This window comes from Schistocerca nitens, chromosome 4 (assembly GCF_023898315.1).
Source record: "Schistocerca nitens isolate TAMUIC-IGC-003100 chromosome 4, iqSchNite1.1, whole genome shotgun sequence".
NCBI classification, from domain to species: Eukaryota; Metazoa; Arthropoda; class Insecta; order Orthoptera; family Acrididae; genus Schistocerca; species Schistocerca nitens.
In genome coordinates this window covers 773497664-773519997 of record NC_064617.1, presented here as the reverse complement: position 1 = coordinate 773519997, position 22334 = coordinate 773497664, and the positions used below count along the sequence as shown (strand labels likewise).

The window sequence follows — 22334 nt, the reverse complement described above, 5'->3', positions numbered from 1 at the left end:
TGCAGAAGTTACCGGATTGGCTGGGTCCGCATGTGACTAGATTTGGGTGTGACAAAATGGCACTTATGACTAAGGCATGATAACACTAATGGGGCTGCTTCTCGCTTTGGTAGAATTCAACCGTACCAGCTATACATGCATGTGGCAGTGAGCATAAGTAGTCAAACAACAACAACAAGAAAGATTCCTGCAGTGGGACCAACCGCTGTAACACTTGATACAAGGCGGGAGAAATCCATGACAAACAGTGCATGCCAAACCTCAGCAACCGTAATATGGAAGACTTGGAAATGTTGCCGTAGGCAGTGTTTGTACACTTCCCAATCTTCCTCAGCCTCGTTAGACGATGGGAGCAGAGGAGAAAACATAGCCAGAGACAAACAGGGAGAGCAATACCAGCACAGCCTTTCAAATGACAGTAAGATGTTCCATCCGTTGTTGCACTGATGTTTGAAGCAGAGACTCCGTGTCACAATACGATGCAAAAACCAACAACAAAACAGCTGGGAAAAAAAGACCCTATCTGTTCCCAATGTGTTCTGACCGCAAGAACATACAGATAATAATGAATACAAAATTTCATTATGTCTAGAATACGTATACAAGAAGACACTTGCCACAGAGTGGCTGCACACCGAATATCAACGTATGACTGAGAACGAGGCTGGCTGGGCGTTACTCTGAGCTGTAGGCCAGCCAGCAGAGTGCACTGCGGAGAGGCTGCGCACACATCTAAGACTGGTGACGTCTGTAGGTACTAACGTCTTAAGACTTCTGTGACACACCTCAGACTGTGCACCTGGATTGTGGGTGTGGAATATGTGTGGGTCACAACAGTCTCCACACAGCTTCTTTGAACCTAACACCTTGAGCATTATACCTGTGTTAGTATTATCCAATCTGTGAGTGTCTGTATTCACCATAATAGTGTCTATAGCCTATCATTTGTATTATCTAGCTCAGCAGGAGCCTTCAGTACCTCCTCCATCTTTTGGGTCAGTACAGGCATTGTCAAAATAATACGTATTGTGCTTTATGGACTACAAGATGCTACAGACTATAAGACACACCTTAATTTTTAAGCAGTTTTTTTAATTATCATTTTTATTATTAGCTAGCAAAGCCTGACCTCAAAAATCGTCATATTAACTTTCTTCTTCTTCTTCTTCTTCTTCATTATTTTCATTATCCTCCTCATATAAAATGGTCTTCACTGCCATCGAGAGCATTACTTATGCTGCAGTTCTTGAAAGATTAAAGAATCATGTGTTGTCTTTCTCTAGACGAGGACGGTTTTATCCACTGATACACTTGTTTGATTGTAGGTCATTTGAAGGCCCCCTTTGGTGTGAGTTCTTGTTGGGTTTCATCCATTATCCATTTGTTCCATTCCTCTCTCATATACTTTAAATAGTTTATTTATAGAGATATCAAGAAGTTGCAGCTGTGAAATAAGTCCTCCCAGAATAACAGCAAGCGGTGTATTTTCCTGTCTCAATTTCTCTTTCACAGAACTTTTCAAATGAATAGTAAACTGATCTAGCACAAGAAGGGAACTCTTCTTCAATAAAGCAGTTTTCCTTGTCTCCCACACTCCGTTAATCCAAAATTTCATACCAGTCTTGTCCATGCAGCCCTTGTCACGTACATGTCCACCACCACCTGGCAGTATTTCAAAAGGTTTGGGATTTTTTTGTGTTTGAAAATGATCAGTGGATTAAGTGTAGTAACATCAGCACAACATGAAAGGACAACAGTGTAGTGCATTTTCTCATATCCACTTGTTTTTGTAGTTAGAAGTGGCAACAGTTCTAGTACTTGACACATCAAATGTCAGAGGAATTTAGCCCATATTCACTATTTGGCTTAAGTTTCGCACTGGCTTACTTCTGATGATGAATAATAAAATCATGGAAAGACACCATAATATATTGTCTTCATACTCTTGTGCATTTTCTGAGATATTTGCTTGCTTGATGCATCACATCATTGATGGGGAACAGGACTGCTGCACTTGATTAACCAGTACTGCCGTTGGGTGGTGAGCAGCTAGCATAGAAACAGCTAAACACTGTGACGTATTCCGGGACCTGATGAAATCAGTGAACTGTCAGTTTATTCTTGATTTTCATTTAAAATAAAGCTCATGCAACATTCATAGATTTCCAACATAAACCATTCTGCTTCTTGTCCCTATAGTGCCAAAATGTAGCCTTCCCCTTTAAATATTTGTATGTTCAGGACTGATTTGTTGTCTTCTCTTATATCTGAACATAGGCACCTAAAAGTCAAATTCTCTTCAGACTGTGCCATGCAGCTTTGATGAACCTCACCTCTGAGGGACCCGTGTTTGTGCTGGAATCAAACACACTTCAACAAAATTTCAACTTCCATGAGTGAATACAAAGCATGTCTTCTTTGTAATTATATTTGGATATTCTGTCATCTTGCACGATACTTATTGCGTCTCAAACATTACAGCATTGGGAACATTAATTATACTAATAATAAGTTCATAAACAGACTGACATTGTGATGAATTAAATCATGTTAAATGTTTTTTTCTGCAGTCAAATACACCCATTAAGCACAATTTTAAAATGCTCTATGGGGTAGCACCAGTTGTCAATCAAATATAATTTCAGTTTGTATTTGAGGTTAATTTTGTTGTATATTACAGTTTTACTTATCATACAGTCCAAATCAAATAAATAATTATTGCAATCTGTGTCAATGCCCTTTCGTTAGATAATTGTTATTCTGAGAAAAATTGTACTTGTCTCCACAAATCTGCATTAGCTGTTCTTGCCTTTAGACATCATGTGGGCTATAGCTGTGGTACCAAAAATCAAACTTTTTCATGCAGTAATTTTTTTATAAAATCAAGTGGCAAGTTTTTTTTCCCCCCGGAATGCCTCTCTCAGCACTGGCACCAGTGTTTTGTGAGCAGTACAGCTATAAAGAAAGTTTCTCTCTGCACAGAATGCAGAGAGCACATTTGTAACAGTGAAAGCGTTAAAGAGGATGAGAAAAAAAGGTTTTAAAAGTGAAATTATGCTTTTTGAACAATTTTTTTTTTCATAATTTATGGCTGCAAGTTCAAATGACACTGAACAGTCTGTACATATCCATTGTATAATTAACTCGGTGATTGAATTTTGCCTGAAATTGGTTTTATTCCAGATGTTTAGAAAGAGTTAAAACTAACTGGTTATACAAACATAACTTGTATGTTACATAAGGAAAAAAAACTATTAGCAGCAGTTGTCATAATTTCTTATACTCTGACAGCAGCTCATGCAGGGTCTGTACCGACATGACATCATAGCTGTATAAAACGTTTTGTGTACACAATTGAAGTACAGTGAAATTATTAGTACTTATTACACAACATCAACCGATAGTGTCCTAGTTTTTTGGAAAGTGAACGCTTTTGTAACAACAAAAGTTCTGATCAACGTTGTCATGAAGATGTTAGAATTTTTCTGTAACGTGGTTTTTCTTAACATATGGTTTGCAAAGTCACAGGCTACAGTGACAAATTGGCCAATTGGATATGTGAAAGGGGTTGCGTAGTTCTGCATTAAATTCCACAAGCATTCTTGATGTGTGTTTATAGCCCGACATTTGTTAGTTTTACGCAGAAATGCCATTATAAAGGGAAGAAGAACTCGTATAAAATTAACTTGGAAGAGGTCAAGTCACATTGCACTTACATGACAATATGAGAATAAGTATGGTAATTGAAAGTCTGTGGTGGATGAATAAGTGTGTGATAATGAGAGGAATGAAGTTAGGGGTGGGGGCTAGCAGAGGTTTGAGGCTAGGAGAGTTTTAGTGTTGGAGGATTTATTTCAAGGACAGCTCCATACAGGTAATTCAGAAGAGCTGGTTGGAGGGGGGTGCAGATGGCACAGGTTATGAAGAAGCAATTGAAGTAAGGCATGTTGTGTTCAGCATTATGCTCTGCCATTGTGCTCTTAAGTCACAGCGTGGCAGTGGCTATTTATTCATGTGGACATGTGGTTGCTGTTTTCGCTATGACAGTACTTCTGGTAGGATAGGATAAACCTGTGGCAGAACAGAATAGGATGTATCCTTGGTGGGTGTATTGGACACGTATTGCATGTGGGTCTTCCACAGGGCTATGACTAATGTGACAGTGGTTTGTTGGTGTAGTTGTGTTTAAATATGGACTAGGATATTATTTAGATTAGATGATGTGTAGAATACATCCTTGGGAGGAGTGGGAATGGTTATGGATAGTATAGTCCTCATTTCGGGGTGTGATTGTGAAAAAATTGAAACCCCTAGCAAAGGATATGGTTCAATTTTGTCAGTCTGGGATGTGGGTGGTGAATGGGTGCTCCTTTGCTGCTGGTTCCTGGGGATGGTCAGAGAATATGTTTACCACTATCTGGAGAAGCAAGCAACCACTTGAAAAGATACAGCAAAAATGTGGTTATGAAAAAGTCAACTGTTGTGCTCTCTCTTGAATGCCGTTAGAGACAAGTTGTTCTCACACTGAATAATAACTATGGTGATAACATCATTCAGTTAACAGTCTTATGAAAAGGATGGATGGCTACTCACCATAAAGATGACACATTGAGCTGTAGACAGGCACAATGAGAAAGACTGTTACACATTGAGCTTTTGGCAAAAGCCTCCTTCAGGAAGGAAAAAGTACACACATTATCACTATCTCCAGCCAGAATGCGACTGTTCCTGTCGAATGGGACAGGGTAGGGGGAGTGATAGCAGGTTATGGGTGAGATGAGAGAAGTCAGCTTTGCCTGGTAGTGTGTGGAGGAACTAGATAATGACAGGATAAGACTGCCAGGCAAAGCATGGGAAGCTGTGGGGGGGGGGGGGGGGGGATCACAAAAGGAGAGGAACAGGGAGGAGGAAAAGAGCCGTGGGCGCCTTGGCAGAGAACAGCATATGGTGAGGGTGATGGAACATGAATTGGGAGTAGGTGACAGGACAGAGGAGGTGGAAACTGTTGGGTGGAGGGTGTGGAGACAGTAGGTTACTGTAGGTTGAGGCGGAGATAATATTGGGAGCAGAGAATGTGGGCTGAAGATAACTCCCATCTGCGCAGTTCATAAAAACTGGTGGTTTAGAGGAGGAACCAGATGGCCCAGATTGCAAAGCAACCATTTAAATCAGCTGCACGTTGCACCACAGGGTGATCTACCACTCTCTTGGCTCCTGTTTGACATTGGATGTTCATCCTGGTGGACAACTGTTGGTAGTCATACCATTAGAAAAAGTGGTGCAGTGATTGCAGTGGAGCTGGTATATGACATGGCTGCTTTCACAGGTAGCCCAGCCTCTGATTGGGTAGTATAAGCTTGTAACAAGACTGGAACAAGAAGTGCTGGGCGGGTGGACTGGACTAGTCTTGCACCTGGACTTCAACAGGCATATGATCCCTGTGGCAAGGGGTTGGGATTGCGAGTGGCATAGGGATGCTCTAGGATCTCATGGCGGTTGGGTAGGCGACAAAACCCTGCTTTAGCATGGGTGGGAAGGATGTTTGTGTAGGATGTTCCACTCAGTAGTTACTGCCCCCTGTCCTATCACCTCCTTCCAGTTTATGTCCCCTCATCCTCATTGTACACTGCCATCTGCCAATGTATCCATCAGTCTTTCCCCCTCTCTGCTTCTCTCCTTTTCTGCTCCCCATTCCCCCAGCCTCCTCCCTCCCACACAGCCTCCCAATGCTGTGCCTGGCAGCCTTGACCTGCCATCTAGTTCCTGCACCCTCTTACCAGTCAGTGCTGACTTCTTCCCTCCTCCCTACTCACTCATGCCCTGCTATCCCTCACTCTCCTCATCCCACTGTGGATTGCCGCTACCATTAAACATGACACATTTGCATTATGGCTGGAGGCTTGCCTGCTTGTGTGAAAGTGTGTGAGCCTTCTCCTTTCTGAAGGCTTTGGCCGAAAGCTCAATATGTAACAATCTTTTTGTTCTGCCAACTCAACATGTGATCTTTACAGTGAGTAACAATCTATCTGTTTAATAACGTTGTTGATATTCCAGCCTGTACTTTACATTGTTCAGGTAGGTGGTCCTAATCACTATTTCACAAGATTAGTCAAATGCTTCCAGATCTTCATTTTTTTTTTTTTTTTTTTCGTAGCATATCTTAAAGGCTGAATTGATGTACCAGTTTTGCTATAGCAACTTTGATCAGATATTGTATTCAGTGTTTATCATTAAATGAGACATTCTGCACAATATCAAATAGGTCACATTACCATATGTTTCATGCCGTTTCATTTGAGCTAAGATACTGAATGATTAAATTGGTAAGAAAGGAGGAAAAAAAAGCACGCATGCACTCACTCTCTCTCTCTCTCTCTCTCTCTCTCTCTCTCTCTCTCTCTCTCTCTCTCTCTCTTCCGTATTTGCCACTCTTTGAGTGCTGCAGTAGTCGCCTAAGGTGCTGCATCATTCCTTTGTGTATGACCTCTATAATTTGTCAGATTTTTATAAAGTCTATTCTTGTTGACGCACATTATTACTGTGAACTGTAAAGAATCACTTGAAATACATGCTGTTACATTTGCTGTTATAATTTGTTTGCATAGTTTTGTTCTTTGATTCAGAAATATTGTGCTATTCTCTTTACTATTTCAGGTAATGCCGAAGAGAACAAATCGCCCTGGTTTAAGTATGACGAATCGTCCTCCTCGAGGCAGAGGGTACCGAGGAAGCAGAGGTAGAGGGTCATCTTATTATGGCTACAGACCAACTAGGAGACCAAGGTTAGTGCCTATAGGTTTTATTTTAGGACTGTATTTTCCTCTGTAGCTTAATTTTTTCAATTTTATAATATAGTGTGTTATTTGTTCAACTTCTATTGGTCACTGTTACATATTCTCTCTATTTAAATGTAGAAGTCAAAAATATACTATTAGTGAGAATAATAATTTATACTGTTTGTGAAAGTTATGCAAATATGATAAAGTCAAATTAATTTCCATTACACATATTTCTGAGGATAGATGACAGGGTAAAAACATATATTGACTGATGATCGCTTTTAAAATCACTTTTCTTTTTGCAAATGCAGATGGCTTTTTGCAGTCCAGGTGTAAACTGTATTCTGAATTTGGTCTAGAGTGCTAACATGCCAGTGAAAAACTCTCTCTCTCTCTCTCTCTGTGTGTGTGTGTGTGTGTGTGTGTGTGTGTGTGTGTGTGTGTGATGTCCTTACAGTCTGTAGCAACGGTTCCCATCTTCATCTACATATGATTACTCTGCAGTTCACAATTAATAGCCTGCAAGAGGGTTTATTGAACTACCTTCAAGCTATTTCTCTGCCATTCCATCCTCAAACTGTGCATGGGAAAAGCGAACATTTAAATCTTTGTGTGTGGGCTCTAGTTTCTGCTATAATGATCATTTCACCCTACGTAAGTGGGCGTCAACAAAATGTTTTCACACTCTGAGGAGAAAGTTGGGGATCAAAATTTCATGAGAAGATCCTGCTGCAGTGAAAAACATGTTTGTTTCAATGATTGCCAGCCCAGTTTGCTTATCATATCCACGGCCTACACTTCCCCTATTTTGCGATAATACAAAATGAGTTGCCCTTCTTAGGACTTTCTCAGTATCCTCTGTCAATCCCAATTGATGCTGATCCCACATTGTAATGCAATACTCCAGAAGAGATTGGGCAAGTGTAGTGTGAGCGGTCTCTTTCGTAGCCCTGCTGTATTTTCTAAGTGTTCTGCCAATAAATGGCAGTATTTGGTTTGCTCTCCCCACAGCATTATGTACATGATTGTTCTAATTTATTTGTAGTTGTAATCCCTAAATGTTTAGTTGAATTGACAGCCTTCAGATTTGTTGAATTTATCATGTAACCAAAATTTAGTATCTAGAATGAAATTTTCACTTTACAGCGGAGTGTACGCTGATATGAAACTTCCTGGCAGATTAAAACTGTGTGCCGGACCGAGACCCAAACTCGGGACCTTTGCCTTTCGCGGGCAAGTGCTCTCCCGACTGAGCTACCCAAGCACGACTCACGCCCCGTCCTCACAGCTGTAATTCCGCCAGTACCTCGTCTTCTACCTTCCAAACTTCACAGAAGCTATCCTGCGAGGTATATGGCCCTAAGACATTGGATCACAGAGGGCAAGCAGTACACGGAAGTATGAAGCTGCTATACACAAGTCAGAAGCACGAAGCTCAGGCCCATGTTGTAAATAAGCTGCTCAGGCATCCATCAGACATCGAGTAGAGATTGCAAAGTTTTCCTTGAGGAAAAGGGGAGTACAAGAGCTGGAAGTAATGAGATGCCTATAAATATTGTGCAAAGGTGTGATAGATGTATAAGGGCAATGAAAAAACTTTCCATTAAGAACCATACAGGCCAGAATCAGCATGTCAATCAGGCAAAATAACAGTGAGCTTTGAGGCAGTAATGCCATCAATGCACCAGGTTGAAGATACAGTGTTCAGTAAAACACTGTGTTCTGTTGTGTGAAGTAGCCCATACTGCCCACTGTGCATCCTCATCCAACAAGAATCGTTCATCCATCAAGGCCGTTTTTAAGGACTAAAGGCATGATAATCACACGGGGAGAGATCCCGACTATAGGGTGCGGGCTCAAGTGCCTTGAGGTTAGCAGTAACGTGTCACATGCCTATATAAGTAATACTTTCGTCAAAGAAGACATCAGTCTTCGTGCAGCTGCTCGTGCAACAGTATTGTTCACACAGAACATACCCCGTTACAGTAGATACAGATGATGTTCCCACAGCACTGTTTACAAGGCTATCAATTTGGAGACTACTACAGCTAATGCAGTTAGTGGCCAAATTATGTTGTAAGGTCCCTCTATGTTTTATGGATGTGTAGTGAATTTCACCGTTATCAAAAATGATGCTGCACTGGGTGGTAATGGTTGGTTAACTAATGCAGTAGTATGTTATAATAGTGATAAGGTTCAAAAAGTTCCTGGGCTTGAGACATTTAGTAGTAGGGATGTAATTGCTCATCATACCTTTCACGTTGGAGAAGTATATAACAGAGCTGGTGAACTTCTGTATTAAGACATTCACAATATTGGCACATGCATTGTTATGAAGTAACGGCACCCTTTGTTGTGGACCGCTGGCCGAAGTGGCCGTGCAGTTCTAAGCGCTGCAGTTTGGAACCGCGAGACCGCTACGGTCGCAGGTTCGAATCCTGCCTTGGGCATGGATGTGTGTGATGTCCTTAGGTTGGTTAGGTTTAAGTAGTTCTAAGTTCTAGGGGACTAATGACCTCAGAAGTTGAGTCCCATAGTGCTCAGAGCCATTTGAACCATTTTGTTGTGGACCATTCCACAATGATGGTTTTTGACAGACATGCTACCACACACACATTCTTCATTCTCTGAGGGATGTCTAATGGTGTGCATCCTCAGGCATCTACATCTACATCTATACTCCGCGAGCCACCTTACGGTGTGTGGCGGAGGGTACTTATTGTACCACTATCTGATCCCCCCTTCCCTGTTCCATTCACGAATTGTGCGTGGGAAGAACGACTGCTTGTAAGTCTCCGTATTTGCTCTAATTTCTCGGATCTTTTCGTTGTGATCATTACGCGAGATATATGTGGGCGGTAGTAATATGTTGCCCATCTCTTCCCGGAATGTGCTCTCTCGTAATTTCGATAATAAACCTCTCCGTATTGCGTAACGCCTTTCTTGAAGTGTCCGCCACTGGAGCTTGTTCAGCATCTCCGTAACGCTCTCGCGCTGACTAAATGTCCCCATGACGAATCACGCTGCTTTTCGCTGGATCATGTCTATCTCTTCTATTAATCCAACCTGGTAAGGGTCCCATACTGATGAGCAATACTCAAGAATCGGACGAACAAGCGTTTTGTAAGCTACTTCTTTCGTCGATGAGTCACATTTTCTTAGAATTCTTCCTATGAATCTCAACCTGGCGCCTGCTTTTCCCACTATTTGTTTTATGTGATCATTCCACTTCAGATCGCTCCGGATAGTAACTCCTAAGTATTTTACGGTCGTTACCGCTTCCAATGATTTACCACCTATGGCATAATCGTACTGGAATGGATTTCTGCCCCTATGTATGCGCATTATATTACATTTATCTACGTTTAGGGAAAGCTGCCAGCTGTCGCACCATTCATTAATCCTCTGCAGGTCTTCCTGGAGTACGTACGAGTCTTCTGATGTTGCTACTTTCTTGTAGACAACCGTGTCATCTGTAAATAGCCTCACGGAGCTACCGATGTTGTCAACTAAGTCATTTATGTATATTGTAAACAATAAAGGTCCTATCACGCTTCCTTGCGGTACTCCCGAAATTACCTCTACATCTGCAGATTTTGAACCGTTAAGAATGACATGTTGTGTTCTTTCTTCTAGGAAATCCTGAATCCAATCACAAACCTGGTCCGATATTCCGTAAGCTTGTATTTTTTTCACTAAACGTAAGTGCGGAACCGTATCAAATGCCTTGCTGAAGTCCAGGAATACGGCATCAATCTGCTCGCCAGTGTCTACGGCACTGTGAATTTCTTGGACAAATAGGGCGAGCTGAGTTTCACATGATCTCTGTTTGCGGAATCCATGTTGGTTATGATGAAGGAGATTTGTATTATCTAAGAACGTCATAATACGAGAACATAAAACATGTTCCATTATTCTACAACAGATTGACGTAAGCGAAATAAGCCTATAATTATTCGCATCTGATTTATGACCCTTCTTGAAAATGGGAACGACCTGCGCTTTCTTCCAGTCGCTAGGTACTTTACGTTCTTCCAGAGATCTACGATAAATTGCTGATAGAAAGGGGGCAAGTTCTTTAGCATAATCACTGTAGAATCTTACGGGTATCTCGTCTGGTCCGGATGCTTTTCCGCTACTAAGTGATAGCAGTTGTTTTTCAATTCCGATATCGTTTATTTCAATATTTTCCATTTTGGCGTCCGTGCGACGGCTGAAGTCAGGGACCGTGTTACGATTTTCCGCAGTGAAACAGTTTCGGAACACTGAATTCAGTATTTCTGCCTTTCTTCGGTCGTCCTCTGTTTCGGTGCCATCGTGGTCAACGAGTGACTGAATAGGGGATTTAGATCCGCTTACCGATTTTACATATGACCAAAACTTTTTAGGGTTCTTGTTTAGATTGTTTGCCAATGTTTTATGTTCGAATTCGTTGAATGCTTCTCTCATTGCTCTCTTTACGCTCTTTTTCGCTTCGTTCAGCTTTTCCTTATCAGCTATGATTCGACTACTCTTAAACCTATGATGAAGCTTTCTTTGTTTCCGTAGTACCTTTCGTACATGATTGTTATACCACGGTGGATCTTTCCCCTCGCTTTGGACCTTAGTCGGTACGAACTTATCTAAGGCGTACTGGACGATGTTTCTGAATTTTTTCCCTTTTTGTTCCACATCCTCTTTCTCAGAAATGAACGTTTGATGGTGGTCACTCAGATATTCTGCGATTTGTGCCCTATCACTCTTGTTAAGCAAATATATTTTCCTTCCTTTCTTGGCATTTCTTATTACACTTGTAGTCATTGATGCAACCACTGACTTATGATCACTGATACCCTCTTCTACATTCACGGAGTCGAAAAGTTCCGGTCTATTTGTTGCTATGAGGTCTAAAACGTTAGCTTCACGAGTTGGTTCTCTAACTATCTGCTCGAAGTAATTCTCGGACAAGGCAGTCAGGATAATGTCACAAGAGTCTCTGTCCCTGGCTCCAGTTCTGATTGTGTGACTATCCCATTCTATACCTGGTAGATTGAAGTCTCCCCCTATTACAATAGTATGATCACGAAACTTCTTCACGACGTTCTGCAGGTTCTCTCTGAGGCGCTCAACTACTACGGTTGCTGATGCAGGTGGTCTATAGAAGCATCCGACTATCATATCTGACCCACCTTTGATACTTAACTTAACCCAGATTATTTCACATTCGCATTCGCTAATAACTTCACTGGATATTATTGAATTCTTTACTGCTATAAATACTCCTCCACCATTGGCGTTTATCCTATCCTTGCGGTATATATTCCATTCTGTGTCTAGGATTTCGTTACTGTTCACTTCCGGTTTTAACCAACTTTCCGTTCCTAATACTATATGCGCACTATTTCCTTCAATAAGCGATACTAATTCAGGAACCTTGCCCTGGATACTCCTGCAGTTTACCAATATTACGTTAACTTTTCCTGTTTTTGGTCTCTGAGGACGGACGTTCTTTATCAACGATGCTGATGTTCTCTCTGGTAAGCCGTCAGGTATTTTATCGTTTCGCCCAAGGGGGGGTCCCTCTAACCTAAAAAACCCCCGTGTGCACGCCACACGTACTCTGCTACCCTAGTAGCTGCTTCCGGTGTGTAGTGCACGCCTGACCTGTCTAGGGGGGCCCTACAGTTCTCCACCCAATAACGGAGGTCGATGAATTTGCAACCATTATAGTCGCAGAGTCGTCTGAGCCTCTGGTTTAGACCCTCCACACGGCTCCAAACCAGAGGACCGCGATCGACTCTGGGCACTATGCTGCAGATATTAAGCTCAGCTTGCACTCCGCCTGTGATGCTGGTTGTCTTCACCAAATCAGCCAGCCGCCGGAAGGAACCAAGGATGGCCTCAGAACCCAAGCGGCAGGCGTCATTCGTTCCGACATGTGCTACTATCTGCAGCCGGTCACACCCAGTGCGTTCAATAGCTGCCGGAAGGGCCTCCTCCACATTACGGACGAGACCCCCCGGCAAGCACACCGAGTGCACACTGGCATTCTTCCCCGACCTACCCGCTATTTTCCTGAGGGGCTCCATAACCCGCCTAACGTTGGAGCTCCCTATAACTAATAGGCCCGCCCTCTGTGACTGTCGGGACCTTGCCGGAGGCAGTCAAGAAAAGAATTACAACACACAAATTTATATCATCATCATAGTTAAAGTTTCTGCAATTACTGCGCGCATGTCAGAAAGACACGAATGCCACACTAATCTCTTGCTTACATGTAAGCCCTTATATACTTGCAGCAGAGCTGCGATACTTGCATATATGCTGCAGCAGTGCACTCAAACAGAAAACTTTTGATTGCCTTTTGTATAATTATCATTAAGCTCAAATACTTACAACACTGTTTACTGAAGGAAATAAATGAGCCAACAACACTGACTTAAAATACAGTCCAAATACAGTCCCAGAAACTGTTCCTCCTTTTTGGAAATATTAATGCACATATCATGATATTCAGCTACCTTGTGCCTCTGAGGAGAAACTGTTCAGCACTCTGTTTTCTGCACATGGGACCTGGGCCATATTTAGGATTTTTAGATGCCTGTGCTGAATCTATGGTGCAGGGATAATTTTGTAATATCTAACTTGCAGAAATAGCATTTCAGAACAATTTTGAAATTAAAACAATGTATTAAATTGTATAAAAGTTAGCCATACAGTTGTGTGACTAAATGAACTGACGAGATTAAAAAATGAAAGAAACTGAAATTTTCAGGGTATTAAACGAGATTTTGTGACATCAATATGAACAACAATAATTTTTGAGTAAAGGAGAAAATAAGATTCATGCCCATGCAAAAATAATTATTTGGGTTTAAAAAAATGATTTATTGTAACTATTATCAGTTGGTAGCAGTATAATTATGACCAGAATTTTTTATACAAAATAAATTTTTATAAAAATAATGTATTTGTTTACTTGACCTTTGAATTACTCTTTAAAAAGCTCACAGAGGTTGCATGAGCTCACTGCTTCATCATGAGTCAGTAACCTACATCTATGTAAATACTCTGTGAGCCACTGTGCAGTGTGTGGCAGAGTATACCTTGTGCTACTATTAGTCATCTAAAAAAAATCTTTTATTGATATATTGTATACATCATTGTACCTTTACGTTCTTTGCAGATGAAAGACAAGATTGTTTCTACCTTCCTTTGAGCCATAGATTACGTAGCTTTTCAATCTCTTGATTTATATAATCACAAAGACAATTCTTGTCAGTGAACATCAGCTTACTTTCCTTCCAATGATGATTAACTTCTTGCTGGCACATTTGTTTTGACTTGTCTGCATGCTTTATGTATGCATTGTAAAAGTTTTGATACAAATTTGCTTTCAGTACAGTAACATCGGCTTCATAATCTTTGCTGAATATCACAACTTGCTCACTTGCTGCCACATAGTGATTTCACCCAGTGTGACAGGGAGCTGCCCAAATGAAATCTCATGCTTGTGTAGCACTGGTTTCGAAATGTGGAAACCAGAGCATGCAAATATGTAAGCATTCAGTTGAGAGAGGTCGTAAAGAGCGATGTGCACTTTAATATTGTCTATGCTCAGGGTTAATTTATAAAAGAAAATGTTATCTGTTATAACAGTATATATTCTCTGAATTAAAAAGTTGACTTGATGTTGTCATTACTCCCCTCCCGCATTTTGAGCTCGTGTAATTAATGGACATCCCCTTGCCTCCACACTTTGATATGTTCAATAGGTATCAGACAAATATTACACTTGTTTTGAAGAGAACCTGATGCCATTGATCCAGGTTCCATTCCAGGTTTATCTTTCCCACATTCTTCATGTATTATGGTGCTGAGCGACATAGACTGTTGATTGTAATAGATGCCTAGAGGCCAAATTAATTGTGTGGAGATAATTGTGTACTGTTTGCATCAATGCAGTCCTCCCAATTACCTCCAGAAACCCAGTTTACAGTTCTGTTAACATTAATCTCTGTGCCCTGCAAATGAAACTTTGCTAGTAGCAGTCATTAGATGCTGCTGTTGACCATGGGTGACCACTATGAGGCAGATCTTCAATGTTTCACATTTCTCAATAGCTGCTGAATATTCAAATGAAATTGCTGTGGTGTACACCAATTCGGCAGGCAATTTCTTGACAATGCCCCATATATGATCGGAACCATAGTTGACCCATCTGAACTGCACAGTGAATTCAGGTTTACTTTTAGATGTGTTACACGGGTGGCTATATTTTTAGTAAATTAATATGTTCAGAAGAGTAGTGAGCAAGTATTTTCAATCTAACAGACAACCCCCCCCCCCTCTCTCTCTCTCTCTCTCTCTCTCTCTCTCTCTCTCTCTCTCACACACACACACACACACACACACATTCACATTATGCAATCGTGAGGATGGTGCAAAACTGTTTTGAGCATTGTAGTTGGTAGCAGACAGGTCGTATATACTCCAATTTTGCAAGGCTTTCATGTAGTTCTGATTGGATTTCTCTTGTTGTTGTTGTTGTTGTTGTTGTTGTTGTTGTTGTTGTTGTCTTCAGTCCTGAGTTTGGTTCGATGCAGCTCTCCATTTGTAAAAGAACTATATTGATTTCCTCTCATTTTTCCTACAGGGGCTACCGTGGAAGATCAGCATACTATATGCCTTACTAAGCTGAAAATTGAAGACAACGATGCCACCTGAGTGCAGATTCGCTCATTTTATATAAATTCTTGGGACATCCATTTTGATGGATACTCTGTTGAAATACTGTATGTATGTATGTATGTATCAGCCCATCCCCTCCCTCCCAAGGAAATGAAATTACTTCTTTATTTTGTACTTTAGTGGCTACTGTTTGCATGTGTTTAACAGAAAGGTTTTAAGACATTATTTTGCTTTGTTTAAAGTTTGCATAGAGAGGTGTGTGTGTGTGTGTGTGTGTGTGTGTGTGTGTGCGTGCGTGCGTGCGTGCGTGCGTGTGTGTGCGCGTGCGTGTGCGTGCACAAGTGCCTGAGGCTCAGTGTATGAGCAATTTTGATATGGAGGGTTACTTAATTACGCCCCCTGCTGACATTCGTGAGATGTACTTGCTCTTTTTAACAAGGAATTTATAAACTTCATGTTTGTGAGAGGTTATCATTTGCTAGTTGTGTGCAAGATTAATTGAATATATTTGTTTGTGACTAAGTACTGAATTCACTTATATCTTAACATTACACTACTTGCACACAAAAGAATTGTACAAACCAAATTTTTCACTAGAACATACTTCTTTCATTACCATAGTGTTAGTCACGCTAGTGGTGATACAAAACTTGTAAGAAGAAATATAAATGTCCCCCGATCACTTTTGATTATATTAAGATCTTAATGAGAATATTGTCTAGTTATGTATTGAGTTTGATGACTTAACTCTTTGGAAGCACTCATGAGTGAAAACAGTGTGACACTCAGCCTGTAAGGAAGGCACAGTTTTTTTTACTGGTATGACAAGATTAGTTAATTTTTACTTACGCATTATGTAACCACTTTTTAACTGAGGAAGCATCAGTGTGGAATATTTGACATGGGTAATACTTTGAAGAAATTCATTCTGTACGTAATCTCACAGAATATCTGAACATAATGTAAAAAAGTCTGCTTTGATTGTTTCTTGTTTCTATGTCTTCCATATTTTTTTTATTTTTTACACTTCAGTCTGCTAATAAATTATTTATTTGTAGATCACAAAACTAATTTTTAAAGTTTTGTAGAATGAAAAACTAGAATGATGTACAATAAGCAAAAGAAATGTAAATTGAGTAAAAGCAGTTTGAAAACATTTCATGAACAAGAAAAAAATTGTGTTGTATGCTTTACTATGAATTATGTGTACAAAAAAGTGCTATATAATTTGTATTAGCTTCATTGTTAGGACCTACAGCTTCTTTCTTTTTCCCCTTCTGGTAACATGTAGTGTGGTTCAGTATAAATTCGGTACTTGCCAAAGGGTTGTTTCACAAATGAAAACTGAAATGTCTGTGGATGAAAGTTGATATTAACATCTTTTTCTGCTGGGTATACAAGTAGATATTAAATCAAAGATTCAATACATTGACAGCAACTCATATTGCCTATTATTATTGAGTTCACATTTAATCTTGTTTGGAAATGAAGGACACAAAGTTCTCTATGAATATCCTATGAATATAACACGTTATTGAAAGTGGTTACGAGTTGCAGTATACATTCCAGTTCCATTATGCTTATTTCAGAGAGAGTTGTCCAACATGAGACAGTATCTGTTTTACTTTGTTCCAAAAGAAATGTTTTGACAGAGTAAAAAGTTTCTTTCTTTGTTTCTCTCGTAGAGATGCTAGTAGTAACAGAACTAGTTACATCTCACAATTTGTACAGTTGTTTCTTTCTTTGAGCCTGATTGCTATTATGTACTATCATAACAAAAGCACTAGATTGTCATGTTAAGTACCTTTTTTTTTAAAAAAAAAAAAACTCAAGTCTGTTGACAGGAAATATATTTTCACTTACTTTGTCTTTAAGAGGAGGAATTACTTTTTATGGCATTAACAGTATAGAAAATAATTATTTTCATGATCTCTCTCACAAGTTATTTACAGTTTACTTGAGTATCGAGTGCTAAGTTTGGAAATGTTTGCATTTCTTGCCAATTGCAATGTGTATGTGTATATGTAAAGGTTCACCAGTTAATATGGGTAAAATCATTTAACGTTTTGTAGACAATACCAAACATTAGGCATTTAAGTTCCAAAGCAGTACATACATTATTATTCATACATTGTTGTCTATCTTCAAAAGATTGTAAGATCTCTTTGTGCTGTTAAATACAGTTACTGCCCATATTTCCATTCTGTTGTTGGCATTGAGGAACTAAGTAATCAAAAGTTATTTATGTAATTTTGTAGTGTAATGTTCAGATATGTGAGTGGAGCAGTACATGAAATAACCTGTTTGGTACATTTTTGGAATAAGTTTAGAAAATGAGATTGGATGTAGAACAAGGTTCAGCCTCTTTAATATTTATCATTACTTCTGTTGTAGCTTGTGTTCGTCATTGAAATGTGGTTGATCTACACCCTAATCCAGAGAGCAGACTGTGAATAAGTGTGTGCGTGTGCGTGCATGTATGGTGTGGTCGCATAGGCGTATAATGGGTGTGTGTCCGTGTGTGGTCGTCTTATTGTTTTCCAGGAACGAGGAGAAGGACATGGAGAAAAAGAAGAAGAAGAATACTTTTTATTGAGAGAAGGACAAATAGTGGCTGCCGTGCAGAAAAAAATAGAATATAGTCGTGGGACTTTTTCTAAAAATGTAAATTGAACTGGTGTAAGTTTAAAGTATCTTAATAAAGTCTCCATTAATTAATAACTTTGTATTGTTCAGCCTAGATTCCTGACTGTGTTATACAAAAAACTTTTATGAAGTGATTTATGGTTTCAAGATGATATTTTAAATCACAGATTTTGTGCTGTGTTGTTATTTCTGTTGTCGTATGTGTGCTGTGCCATTTCCGTAAGATGATGATGTTTCCATACACGAGAATATACTCTCCTGTGTATGAGTTGACAAATCATTATTTCCGTTGTTTTCTGTTCAACATTTAAGAGTTGAGTAGTAAGTTATTGTGTAATGGTATTAATAATGTAATAGAAAAAAGGGAAAAGAACCAGTTATTTAAGTGAGTATTGTTTAGGGCTACCTGTGTTATCAGTGAGAGACTAGAGAGAAAATATTGACTATTGGTTGAACTATTGGTATAAGTTAGTATAAGGTAAAGAGGGTGGGGGGAATTGTACAAAGCTAATCAATCTTCATTTTGGATTTTAGGGCATAAAGTTTAAAAGGCCAAAACAAACAATACACATCAAATGAAATTCCTTTGCTCCTTAAGAGGTATATGCTGTATTGCTGTGCCTATGTGTAACTCAATCCAAGAAATTTACGTGCTGTGGGCATTGTTCTTTCAGCTGATCCACATGAACATGTTTGTAACTCCTCACTATTACTTCCAAATTATGTCTGTGAATATATGCTAAGAGCTTCTCAGCCTGGCACAAACAGTGTGTTCATACCAATGTGCTTCACAACAGCATTGGTTAAATTCCAGCTCTACTGTGAAATAATTTGTTTCCATAGCTATTTAGTCATTGTATTGTGTGTGCTTTGTTCAAATGTATAAACTGCAATACCATACTGATATAAAATTCTTCATTTTGGGCAATCAACAGAAATTCGTTCAAACCTGTTGAAGGCTTATGAATCTACGTCTTCATGTTCAACAATTAAGATATTGGTGGTTTATTTCAGACGTGCTATACATACCACGAAGATAATCCTTGCAAAGGAAATCCCTTAATTCATGATATTAATAGGTATGCTGATATGTCACACTCTCATTTCTGCCTCTTCCCACATCTAAATAAATTATTATTGAAAAGAATGGTGGATGTCGTATGGCAGTCATGATCTTCTCACTGAGAAAACCGCCAGACCAAGTAATGTTCATCTAGCCATCATAAGCTATCAGGTGCAGCTGATTGATTATGGCGCTGAGTTTGACCCCGGCAACAGGATTAAAACAGAGGATAATTTTTACTTCGACTTCTCACAAATGATCAACCCATTTTATATTCTCTCATTTACACTCCTGAGTGAAAACTCAACATAATATCCCACTCTTTGAACGTGCTGGACCCGTCCCATCACTGTAGAATCTATACAGAGTTGTAAAGAAATATGCAAGTCAGTGCCAAGTTAAAGCAAGTTCTTGAGGTGTGCCTGAGTGGTTTAGCTGGAAGAGTACTACAAAAATGGACTTCTTTTATCCTAACTTAAATTCCATTCAGACACTGTACTCGTAGTCACAAATAATCAAATATTAATAGAGACGGTAAAGGCAAATGTTACGATAGGAAAGATTGCAAGTAATGTTAACTTCAGTTCAGTTAAGATGTCCGGCCCATTTAAATATTTTAATTTACTGGTAATGTTCAGTTGTTAACACAGAACTCGCTCTCCATTCCATAGTGTCTGAAATTCACAACTCTCTTAAATATGGTCTGTGAATCTTTTTTGTATTCCAGGGCTGCAGAAATATATGGTGTCCTATGAGGTCATTTGAAGGTTTGAACGACAAACAGAAACTTTGTATATAGTTTGTTTTTTATTATTCAGTGCAAAATAAAAAAATAAAATTGTTTCGCATCAATGTGGCCATTGTAAGTGTTGTTACCAAACTTTATTTCAGAACCCCCCTTTTGCCATTGCAGTGTGTCAATTGCAAAGTTGTTTTAATAGATACGTAGCTTCTTTTGTTATGGTGACTTTTGATAACATTCTTATAGTGTCAAGTAAGTCCTATGTTTGAATCAAACTATCAATTGATTTATTTCAAATGACAGTGAAGGCCACTTTTCTGAATGATTTTATGGATCAAAATAGAATTCAAGAACCCTCTGAATTGCTGATCCCGTCTGCATGCAATGCATCTTTATAATAACTATATTGACGGAAGCAGGTTGACATGACAGAAGGGCTGAAAACATTCAAAAACAAAGATCACTAAAAAATAAAAATTAAACCATATACATACACTGCCTAACAAAATATGCAAAGCACACTGAAGACAGTCAGATGTCAGTGTAACTTAGTACACTTTATCAGCAGGTATGTAGATGATTAAAGAATTCTCTGTGGCAGGTAGAACAGCTACCAGACTAATCACTGTTGTTACTGGGCCTAGCAGGGTATATGTGAGATGTGAACAGTGTCAGGTGTTGAATAATCACTGTGAAGGCCACAGAGATGAAGCATCTTTCTGTGAGACAGCATTATCATCAGATGACAGTGTTTGAAAGAGGCCTCATTGTGGGTCTCCGTTTAGCCGGTTGGTCTAATCGTGCAGCATCCAGATATGTGGGGCATTCGGATGTAACAGTGGCCTGATGTTGGACTGCTGGGTGCAACTGGCGCAGGCATAGTCATTGTCAAGGTTCCTGTCGACCACATCTGTTCACCACAAGGTAAGATCACCATTACTGTGCACCAGGTACATTGTAATCCCTTCATATCTGCAATCCAGGAATAAATAATGGGTTCCCTACAACGTTATGTTCGTGACAATTGTAATTGAGTTATATTGCTCGATAAAACTTTGTCTTAAGGGATGGTTGTTTGACTCCAGTTAATTGTCACTTTAAATAAAATAATGAAGTTCATTGTTGTACTAATCAGATTTAAAATAACATTAGGTTTACTAATCAGATTTAAAATAACATTAGGTTAATAGGAGGTATGGCAAATCGAAAAAATACACTGGTACCACAACAACAGTGTTAAAAGGTTTATTGTCCTTAATATCACACAAAATTTCGTAAGCTAGTGATGGAGTCAGTGTAATTAAGTGAATTGTAATTTAGTTCAAAACCTAATATAATGGTTAGTTAACACTCTGTATAAGTAAAACAGTGGGAAAACACAATAGCTACTCACAGCTAAAATTCCACACCAACTCAAATAGATGGTAATCTAACTGATACACAACTCATTAATCTTAAGAGCCATTCAGTGACGAAAATAATCAAGGCCCTCCACTGGTGAACTGAGTTAAAAAATAATTCCGTGCAAGTAATTCAATCAGCTTCACTCACAAAATGCAAAATCTGCTGAACAGTTGACAGAAATAGACTAGGAGTACTAACCATTGCAAAATATCTCGAGTCCCCACTGAACTGATGGAAAAAATTTCAAAGTGACATGACTAACAATGTGAAAATTTCTCAGTGAAAGTGTGTTGCTGGATCATTGCTTGGATTTTGGTAGGTGTTGCTTCCACCAAACCATGCCAAACAGTACAACAGAGAAGGGTTGCTGCTGCCACCTTGTTAAGCTCGTGGAATGCCCCTCTACAGAAAATCCATGTCTCTGTGTCATTTATTTATTCCATGTGATCTGATGGTACACAGTGTGTTGCAAATGTCGGAAAATATCATTTAACATTGTTAACATATATTAACGTAGGCCTATAGTATCCTAATGTATTATATTGCTCAATGTTTTCAATTTAACACAAACAGCAAGATTACTGTTCTAAATATTCATTTACAGAGTAAAAACAGTGTCACAACAAATATGACTTCATGGCTTTGCTAAATTTTATGTTGTCTTCGATGGAATTCATACTAGTGGGAAGATTGTTTAACAGTTGTAGGCCCATGTGAAAAACTCCCTTTTTACACAGTTGAGTGTTTGTACGTATAACATGCAGGTTTGCGTTTTTCCTGGTGTTGTGTTCATGTATTTCATTATTTTTTACGACTCTGGGGTCAGTTGGCACTATGTGGTTTCTGAAAAATTTTAGAGTCTCGAGAATGTAGAGGCAAGGCAGTGTAAGGACTTCCAACTTTCTGAAGATGGGTTTGCAGGAGTCTCTGGGTTTGCTCCCAGTAATAATCCTCATTGCTCTCTTCTGGATTCTGAATGTGCTCAGAGCAGTTGGAGAATTTCCCCAGAATATTACACCATAGTTTAGGT

General features: G+C 39.4%; 1 protein-coding gene across 1 annotated transcript in view; it reads left to right on the top strand.

Moving 5' to 3' along the window:
• LOC126253113 (polyadenylate-binding protein 2) overlaps nucleotides 1–18170 on the top strand; it is a 94640-nt gene extending 76470 nt beyond the window's left edge. Inside the window, exons 6-7 of the mRNA XM_049954225.1 lie at nucleotides 6655–6782; nucleotides 15415–18170. Of these exons, the coding sequence (XP_049810182.1) occupies nucleotides 6655–6782; nucleotides 15415–15454 (168 nt within the window). The 3' untranslated portion in view covers nucleotides 15455–18170. The remainder of the gene's footprint in view (nucleotides 1–6654; nucleotides 6783–15414) is intronic.
• The last annotated feature ends 4164 nt before the right edge of the window (nucleotides 18171–22334 follow it).